Below are 10,146 nucleotides of genomic sequence, written 5' to 3' on the forward strand. Positions count from 1 at the left end.
CAAACCGCACTAGCCAAACCACCAGTGAGAGCAGGTGGTTAACTGCACAAAAGAAACCTCCTGGAAGAGCCTGAATTTGCAGGAGGATGACTCGGTTTCCCTCCGTAACTTCGTCATCCTAAAGCACATCCCTCCCTCCTCCTTAACAAGCAGGAGGGGAAGGTTGGCTGCTCTGGAAGGAGGCTGTGCACACTGTCAGTTTACAGTGACAGGCAGGCTCGTTCAGACGCGGGTTCCCATCCGCACGGCTATTGGAAGCAGGTTTCCCTCATCCCTTCAAGGAAGGTAAGAGCTTTGGCATCTGGAAGTGTCAGAAATGAGCTTTTTGCCATAAATCATTCTGAAAAGCATTCAAATCAGACAAGCGTCTAGAGACCCCTTAGACACTCCACCCCTCAAATCCTAGATCAAAGAGCAGCTCCTAGAACCATAAACACCTATTATATGCAAAATCCTACTTATCTGCAGGATGCTAACACCGAGCAGAAGAGCGAGGGTAAGAAGGGGCATTGGTCAATGAACACCCCCCACACCGATCCACAAACTTTCTTAGCATTGTGAAATGTCTTTTGGAGACTGAGGGGCTCCGCGCTTCCAAAGCCGCCCAGCGCGCGATGCTGGGTCCGAGCCCAGCTGGCCCCGCTCGCTCGGCATGCGGCTGGACCCTGCTTTCGCTTGTGTCTGCGACCGGAGGAGGCAGGTGCGGCAGAGTCCGGGGCTTGGGAAGTGGGGGGGCTATGCGAGAATACCCTCAGGGCTAGGGCGGAGGACAGCGATCGGCCTGAGATAGTTCAACCCCGCGGCGCTGCGGAGGCGCAGCGCTGACAGCCGGGACGCGGAAGCCCGGAACCCAGCGCGCAGCTAGCCCGACCTCCGCCGCGTCACGCTGGCACCGCGCACCTGACCAACCTGCGGGTGCTCTGGGGGAGAGAGCTGGAGCTGGGCCCGGTCATTAAGAGGGGACCCGGAGGCGAGACCTCCGACTTAGAGAGAGCAATTCCCTTGCTTCGGAAAGGCAAACACGCGTATTCCTTCCCCGCTGTTTCCTCCGTCGACCCAGAGTCCGCGCCGAACCGCGTTGCCGGCTCCCGACGGGGCGGCCGGGCGGAGACTCGGGGAGGGGGTCGGACGGGGGCGGGTGGTCCTCGAACGGGACAGGGGTCCCCGACTCTCCCAGCTGCGCGCCGCGCGGCCGCGGACGGAGGGGGCTGGGAACCGCGCCGGGGCCGCGGACGCCAGGGTCAGATTATTGGACACGTGTCCTTTACTCCTCACAATCCGTTTTTTATGGGTGATTTATGAACCGACCTCTTTGATCCGGGCCGGTTTTATCTGTCCACTGCTACGGATGACAGATGCGGCTGCTAAAATGCCCGGTCCCGCTGCCTGCCCCCTCCCACATGCTGTTGGTTTTTCTCTGCGATCTCCACCCCCTGCCCGACGCTCCCCTCCCCTGCCCCCAGCCCCGTTTGCTATCGAGGTTGCAGTCCCTCCGGGTGGTTTAAATCAACAGAAAGTGCTGGGCAGGGTCAACATAGAGCCAAAGCAGGCAGAGTTCCGTACGCCTTCTGCCGGGTTTCACATTTGCTCGCGTTCTCAGAATCCTCCTGCTCGGGACCCGGAGAGCTGGCTCCCGAGGTGCGGGCGCCCGGCTTCGGAAGGGGGAAGCCGAGGCCGCGCAGCCAAATCCCGCAGGCCTGGCGCCCTACAGAGAAGGCGGGCAGGGAGCCGGGATGGCAGGGCAGTCTCAGCCCGCGGCTCGTCAGAACAACCATTACACTTTAACTGGGGAGACCCCGAAGCGGCAGGAAAGGGGGAGAGGGAGGAGATCACATTACGGACCCTCCTAGTGCCTAATAGGTAAAGGAAAAGCGGAATTTCTGAAGTGGTTATTAATAGATTGTGTGTGTGTGTGTGTGTGTGTGTGTGTGTGTGTGTTAGTAGTATTTCATTAAAACCATATCCTGGAACAAAGGATTGTTCTTTCATGTTTCTTAGCTTTGCCATTACTCTGACAGGAGTTCTAAAAACAGGGTTTTCCAAATCAAAGGATCCCTGGGGTTGCCTGCCCCCTCCTAAGCTCCCCTTCTCCCTCCAGCAAACTGCTCTTGGTATCATTATCCCTGTACAGGTTCTTTCTTATATTCTTGATTTAGCCAGGGGACATTTAATAGCTGGCTGGATTAAACATTGCAGACTCCAGCCTGGGCTATTTGAAAATCCGGGTCGTGGACTATGCCTAACATCAGAGGAGGAAAACTGATCTATGAGATGTGTTTTAAGTTTCACTCAGTCAGGCCAGGAGAGAAGAAAGAGGAAGAAGGATTCTCTGCTCCTGGTCTCTTTTCCGTGTTACACAGTTAGAAGTTTTAAAGGGTGTGCGTGGATGGGAGGTAGCAAGAGAAGTCAGGAGTGGAATGAGGTGAGAGACAACCTTTGCAAAAGGCTAAAAGAAATTTCTTTCTGTCATAAGGTGAAAACTGGATTTATAAGAACATTTTAAAGAATACTGTTCTGGAAGACAGGAGTCTGCCCCATGAAATGGAGCGCTGACTCCATTAGGAGTGCATCTCGGGACTGGGGATTTAGCTCAGCGGCAAAGCGCCTGCCTGGCAAGCCCAAGGTCCTGAGTTTGGTTCCCGGTACCGGAGAAAAACCAAAAAAAAAAAAAAAAAAAAAAAAAGGAGTGCATCTCCAGGCCTTAAATTTAGCAAGGATGTAAAGTCATTGCTAAATTTACAGTAGGGAGATATCTCCGCTGCAAGTTCAAATCCAACAACAGTCGTAGCACTTTGATTGATGCTGTGTTTCAGAAACAAGAAATGTGGACTCCTGTCCAGTATTATGTATAGAATATGGAGGTACAGCAGTCCCAAAAGTAAACTTTACACTTAGGATGTTGGCATTCAGTCCAACTTCTTGAACATCAGGCAAACTCAGAGGGGGAGGATCTGACCACTGGAACAGCATCTTGGATGTTTTGGGGGTTATCACCAGATGACATGCACCCGAAGGTAATAAATCAAGGTTAGTATGGCTGATGGTTACTGAAATTAAATGCCATAGAGAGAAAGAACCTGTCTGTTTATCTAGGCCGGGGCACTTAAAAAAATTGACAACCCTTAAAGCTAATGTGATCACTTAAAGGGAATTCCAATTCTGACCATGCCAGTAGGAAATCCTAAGAAGATAAACCCTGACATAAAATTGGATTTAATATTGTGGAAGAAAATACCCTTTTACCTTTTGTTTAAAGTAGAGACCTACATGGATAAATAGAATACCATAAACTGATGCAGTGTCAGTGTAACAGAGAGCTGGAGATAGTGTTGCATTTGAAAGAACAACCACAGTACAATTCATTCAATACACTGTCTTAACATATAGGTGACAAATATTTAAAATCTCACTGTGTGCAGAAATGCAGGCCTGCACCACGTGTTAATAGTAACAATAACCTTTATGAAAGTCTTTCTTAAATAGACAGAAAGGAATTGGGCTCTTTCTCCACAACTGGGCAACTGCTAATTTATTTTAATTTCGTTTATAAGCTGAGCTTCCTTTTTTCATGGTGGAGTGTCTCTTACGTGTACAATTCATTTTTAAAAATCCTTTTCAATCAAACCAGTCACGTCTCTTAGTAAAAAGCCTTTCCCTGTAGGCTCAGGAGGGCCGGTTCCCTGCCCCAGGAGGGAGGAATCCCCCCTCATCTTTCAGCCCATCTAAGCATCTTGGAGGTTTAGGGTCTGTCAGGCCTGGCATTCCTCCAGTCTTCTTATCACTCTCTACCCCTTCAAAAAGGCAATTGATTAGTTTCAGCTTTTCCAAACCGAGATCCGATACTTTTCTCAGGATCAAAAGTCTTCCAGAAGCAGGAGGAGAGGCTTGGGGGATGGGGAATGTGGAGAAGGAAAACGGGAGGGCAGGGGGCAAAATAAGCCCCATACCCACTCCTCGCACCCCACACCCCACACCTCACGCGTCTAGTGTCTAGCGGGACGCGGGCTCTGGGTTAGGGATGACGTGGTGACTTCCTCTGGAAGATCTACTTAATTTAAGAAGCACCATCGCTCACTGGAAGCAAATATTTAAAGGAGTAAATAGATATCTAGAAAAGGAGGCTGATGATTAATGCCTGGATTTCCCTCCAAGCATTTGCCTTTCTTGTATTTACAGGCGTGGCTCCATTTGCAAGTTATACATCTGTTCTACTCACGTGACATTTCAGAAAAGCCTTAACATCTGGGCAAGATAAACTTCCTTCAGGTACCTGCCTAACTTTTCACTTGTCACACTTGTGTCCCAGGCGCAACCCTCTCCCCTCCAGCGGTAACTTTTGTGGAGCTCTTTGCTCAGACTCCAAACTCCCCCAAAGTCGCCCTCCTCCCGGTGCCAAGCTTTGCCCCGGCCACTTTCTTTAGCCGATTCCGGAGGTGTCTGCCTCGCCGCTGGTTAAATTGTGCAGGTAAATGAAGGCAGCATTGTGAACCCAAGGAAAAAAGCAGTAGTTGGATTCAAGCTCCAGCCTCCAAACAAAACACAAACAAAGCAAAAGCTGCCTAATAATCAACACTCAAACTCACGTTTGCTTCTCAGTCTGTACCTTCCTCAGTGAAAGGCAAAAGGAGAGAAACTGATTTGGATGGCTCTTTTCACCAAGCTTTCCCTCTGGTAGACGTTTAAACTGCATGTTTTACAGAAATTTAATTTCACTGACTCGCAATCTCCCTTCCCCCCAAAGGCCGCATTCTGGAACGAATGCTTTGAGAATTGTTTTTATTTTCCAAATCTGGAGTTTTGTTCCTCTGGCTTCAGCTAGGTTGCACGCAGAAGGAGAAGTACACATTCACAAACTTACGGGGGCGAAAGAAAGAAGGAAAAGAAAATAGTCCACGTAAACAAGAAAGAAGGCCCTTAGAGGCCCTCAACTAAAGCAAACCCCAAACGATCTTGTAGCAAGGAGCCCACGAAATCCCAGCTGTAATTGAGTGTTTTCTTTGAGGTTTTCTGACCATGTGCTACTCACCATGGTTACTATGAGTGTGATACAAGAAGATGAATATTTATTATGATCCCATCCCAACCTTTCCCCAAGGATTATCTCGCTGGCCTTTATAAAGGGGGAGAATATAAAGCTGGACCGTTTGAGCGAGTGATTTTAACCTGCCCCACCTTCCAGTGACCTGCCACATGCTCCTCCTTACTTTATAGACATCTGGGAATTCCATACATGCCTTAAACTCCAATTACACACCTTCTTCAAAGGACACGTGCTTTGATTCGCTAAGAACATTAAGTGGCTCACAGTCGTGGGGCCTGGCGACAAAACCGAATGGAGAGTGTACGCCATGCCCTGTTGACTAGGTCTATCTTTTGCTGTTGAGTAAATAAAGAAAATTAGTCATCCTCATGTTTGCATTTTCCAGGGCTCAATTTACAAGAAGAGTCAGTAGTTTTCTGAGAAATAGTGGCGTGGCCAGCTTTGAGATATTACGAAGTCGATTTCTCCTTCCATTTTGCCATTGCGAGTTCCTTCCACTTTCGCTGGTGCAGGGGGCGGGGCAGTCTTTATGACACATAAGCAGAAAATTCTGCAAAAGTGGCCCCCGGGGATCCCCTTTCCGACCCGTTTGTCGCTCATGCGGGGCCTGTCTCTGGAAATTTGAGGTTGGGCCTTAGCCTGAATTTGCTGCTGCTGTTCCCCTTGCTAACGCTGACACTTGGCGCCACAGCCTCCAAACAACCTCCAGAGCAGGACGGGAGTGGGTCCACCCCATCTGAAGAGGGCACGGGCAGTGTCACCCTCTCCAAGGTGCAGCCGGCCTGCCACCCACGCAGGGGAGCCTGGGCCCGCGCCCCTCTCCCGCGCCCACCGCAGGTGAGACCCTTGCTCCCCACCGAGTTCTGTTTGGGTTTCCGTGGCGTTTGTTCTCCGCAGGTTTGTTTGTTTTTCTTCAAATTACAGATGCAGGGAAAACCGCCTGACATCATGAGAGCGGGACAAACGCTCACTTTGAAGGATTCCTGGGCAGGACTTCAAGTGAAATCATATGCCTGAGAAGAACTTGATACTGGTCTAGAGAAAATAACTAGCTCTGACTTTGCCAAACCGTGGAATGTGCAAAATGCTCTACTTTTTTGCAAGAGGCCAAGTGTCCCTTAAAAAGCTCCATTATGAATATGAGCCCGAGGAGCGAAGGGGCAAGAAGTTGGTGCCTTTGTTGAATGTGGGGAAAAGCTACACAAGGTGTGTGCGTTTCTGCTGCGTAAGGTTATTTCATCAGTAGTCTGTTCTGCTTTGGGGAGGGTACCTGCAACTGTGCGCGAATGATTATCTCGGCATGTGCTCAGCGTGGATATGCACGAAAAGGGGAAATACATGGGAAGAAAAACTTACTGCTTTCTTATGACTGAAGGCTATCAACCAGATAAAAATAAAAACAAAATAATGATTTGCACAATAAACAACTTATTCAACACTTTAGAATTCATCCAAGGCCACTGACTACAATACTCTCCCCTTGCAAATGCGTTCTGGATTAAAGGGGAAGACCTGAGTCCAGCCACCTAACTAAATGGAAAGATTTATCTTCTTACTGATAGAACAGGTATCGATGAATCTTTTAAGCAAATGTAGGCAGCAAAAATAAAATGAAATGAAGAAAAGTGAGAAGAAGTAATGGTGGAGAAGATAACACAGGTGGCTTTATTTGTATTCTAAAAAATGTTGAGCATTTTAAGTCATATAGATAAGAAGTAAGAATATAGAATTTGCAAGCTAAAAGTTGTATTTGAGTAGTTAATATTTTCCACCGTGAAGTTTCCTCAGAGTAAAACTATTCACCACTTTTTGTTCGTTCATTTATTTCTGTGAAAACCTAGAGGAAAATATTTCCTGGTATCTTGTATTTAGTATTAGTGAATATAAATGGGACACTTGCTTTTCTTCAGTTTCCTCTTAGGAAAAAAAAGTGGAAAAAGTAAAGCATTATGAAAAAAAGGCAAATGGAAGACTACCTTTCTTTGAAACATCTAGTTTTTACATCCAGAGTTAAAATAGTGTTTACCTTCTCAGCAACGATGGTCAGCTCCATTCTGATGTAGCTCAAGAAATCTGAAATATCAAATAGTCAGACCAAACTAGTGAACAAGAAGATTCCCCCCATGAACAATTTAGAAAATGGAAGTGGTTGGATGACACATACAAAAGAGATTAACATTTTAATACTTTCCTTTACCCTTCTATGTACTGTGACACTATACACTTCTACCTTCTACACACACACACACACACACACACGTACACACACACACACACACACAACCATTTATACATCCACAATCCCCTTCCCTGTTCATTAGTTGGTAAAAGACAATCAAAATTCAAATAATATTTCCCCAACCCTTCACTAATCTTGCAAGTAAACGCTACAGGCTCTTTACTGTAAAATATGGTTGAAAATATTCACAATAATAAATTTATAATACTGTCATGTCAGCATTGTTCTGTGGTCTGTGAAGAGAAAAATAAAATCCTTCAGGCAATAAGGCAACCTCCACCTGAGCTAAGCCAACACAGCCTGTTTGGATACATATGCTTATCTGAGGCACCAAAATAATTGTCTAGTTTGAAAGACTCCCTAATTACACTTGAATTCAGTAAAGTGAATGTAAAAAAAATTAAGGACTAAGTTTGATAAAAAAAAAAACCCACTACCTTTAATGACATTATTTATAAACGCCAACGTGTTCTTGGCTCAGAAATAATCAGAATGAAATAAAAATCAAGCACCATTTGTACTTCCGATTGTTTTACTTCATGAGATTGTGCATGTCTTCAAGGAAACAGTATGCACACTTTTGGATAAAATATATTTACTACAGAGCCCACTTGAAACAGAATAGCCATAGCATTTAAAATAGTAACTGTTTTAAAAGTTACCAACGATACTGGAAAACTCAGTTTTCTTCCACAGCTATACATTTTTTATGTATAAATAGGAGCAAGCCTCTCAGCTAACATCAAGACTATTTTCTTCTGTAAACATGACACTGAATGTCACACTCAGTCATGAAAGAAGGATTAAACAAATTAGAAATGAAATTATTTTTCCTACTGAATGAAACAGTATTTTCCATGCATTCGTATTCATGTATAGAAATAATTTTCATTGCCACATTATCTTGTCTCTGAAATGAACCTATTTAAGAATTCTCACAAAGAACAGAGCGAATGGCAAAAATAGATAGGAACAAGAAAAATAGTGCTGGTTTCAAACTAATCATTTGAGTATTTTAGAGTTACTCATTCAAACTACAAACAAGAGAGCTGAATAGCCAATTCGTTGAAAGTTTTCCACTGGGGAACTTGATAAGAGTTGAAGGAGAGATGCTGTTAGGTCCCGCTGAACGCCAAAATGGAATAATAATAAAGCTGTCTTTTCAAATAACACGCCTGTGCCTGTCAGTAGCTGGTTTATTTGAGTTTTTCCCTGCTTTGTTTATATTAGTGCCCCCTCCCTCCTGGGTGCCTCTAGAGTTAAACAAGCAGGTATTTACCACCAATTTAATCCTAAGCTTTAAAAATATAGACCAAACTCTAAGGTTCTTAAAATTTTCAATCATATTTATTTATTGCAGAAAAATAATATACAAAGATATTTACAAAACAATCATAAAAATATGAATGCATTTAGACACCGGATCTATTTGCATTTTACCATGGGTCATCAATAAATAAATAGAATGTTGTTTTTTGTATTTTAAGTTTTTCTTTTCCCTCAGAGGAAGAACAAAAAAGGAATTAACTGACTATGATTTTGCAGGCCAGTTTGATCCCGTTATCTTTATTTTTAAAGTTGTTCTTAAAATTCCTCTGGTTATTACCATTTTAAAATGGAGAAAATCCATAATGATGCCTTTCCTTTCATTGGCTGATTGGCACGACCTCTTGAGAATGCATGCGTGAAAAAATAAAAATAAAAACATTCTTCGTCAAAAAAACATAAAGGAACACAAACAACTGTTCAGACTTCTATCAGAATGCAGAGGTGTGAGGATGGTGCCGCTGCCCGCCTGGAAATCACTGTCCAGGGGCCTGTCTCGCTCTCTCTTTTAAAAGTGCGCCCCACGCCCTGTTTCTTTGTATTTGGGTTCTGCTCTTCTAATTTCCAAGAAAATCTTTGGCATATATATTTATTTTTAGTTATCCAGCTCCAGAGTCTCTAGACTGTCCATTTTCTCCTTCTCTGGAAACAATGACATCTGCAAAAACCCAGACAGGGGGGAAAGTTGGTTACTGTTTAGGTCTCTGCGGCTGTTCTCTAAGACTAAGTGAGCCCTGTTATCACCACCGCCGAGAAATTACGCGGAACAACCTGGAAGGATTTCAGCCCGAGGGCAAGAGGAAGTGGGTGGGCGGAAAGGAGGAGGTGGAATTTGGAAACATTTGTTTTAAGAAGAACGAAATGTTAAAGCCCAAAGAAAGGGAGGTCGTGGCAGAACCGTTCTTCCCCTTGACCCTGGACTCTTGCTCGGTCCTCCCTCCGGTGTGTCACGCACGCTCACGCACACGCACACCCTGCCCCGGCGCAGCCCCCGGGGCACCTCGCTCCCTCGCGGGGACCGAAAGGCTCCCGGGGACGCAGGCGGAACGCGGCAGCCGCGCCAGGTTCGGTGTCAGGGCTGGGAGGACCGTGGGGAGAGGCGCGCGGCCAGGCGGCCCGGCCACCGCGTCCGGTCCGTCCGTCCCTCCGTCCGCCCGCCCGCCCGCCACCTGAGCGGCGCAGAGGCGCGGTCCTTACCTAGGTCTCCGGCCCTGCCGAGGGGTGGGGAGCGCCGCCTGCTAGTGGGACGCGGACATGGACCAGGCCCCCTCCATCCTCCAGACCGAGAAGGCGTAGCTGAGCCGCTCGTGGGCCACATAGCTGCAGCTTGCCATCTTGGAGTCCAGCTCGTCGCTCTGGAGGACCTGATAGAGGAAGTCGATGTACCTGGCCGCCAGCTTGAGGGTCTGGATCTTGCTCAGCTTGTCCGAGGGCAGCGTGGGGATGATCTTGCGCAGCGCGGCGAACGCCTCGTTCAGCGACTGCGTGCGCTGGCGCTCCCGCACGTTGGCCATGACCCGCTGCGTCTGCAGCTCCTCGT

At 46.7% G+C, this 10,146-nt stretch overlaps 1 protein-coding gene and 1 long non-coding RNA gene across 2 annotated transcripts; one reads left to right on the top strand and one right to left on the bottom strand.

Moving 5' to 3' along the window:
• Nucleotides 1-215: 215 nt before the first annotated feature.
• Nucleotides 216-6,696, top strand: LOC106147753. Its single transcript, XR_001232695.1, has 3 exons — nucleotides 216-285; nucleotides 4,177-4,266; nucleotides 5,966-6,696. It is a non-coding gene; the product is annotated as an uncharacterized LOC106147753 (long non-coding RNA).
• Nucleotides 6,697-8,616: 1,920 nt separating this feature from the next.
• Nucleotides 8,617-10,119, bottom strand: Twist1 (twist family bHLH transcription factor 1; the record flags this gene model as incomplete). Its single annotated transcript, XM_005377354.2, is given in 2 exon segments — nucleotides 8,617-9,264; nucleotides 9,804-10,119. A coding segment is annotated over 1 exon segment (275 nt), but the record flags the coding sequence as incomplete, so codon positions are not given.
• Between the last annotated feature and the right edge of the window lie 27 nt (nucleotides 10,120-10,146).

This window comes from Chinchilla lanigera, unplaced genomic scaffold, assembly GCF_000276665.1.
Source record: "Chinchilla lanigera isolate Chin_1 unplaced genomic scaffold, ChiLan1.0 scaffold00009, whole genome shotgun sequence".
NCBI classification, from domain to species: domain Eukaryota; kingdom Metazoa; phylum Chordata; class Mammalia; order Rodentia; family Chinchillidae; genus Chinchilla; species Chinchilla lanigera.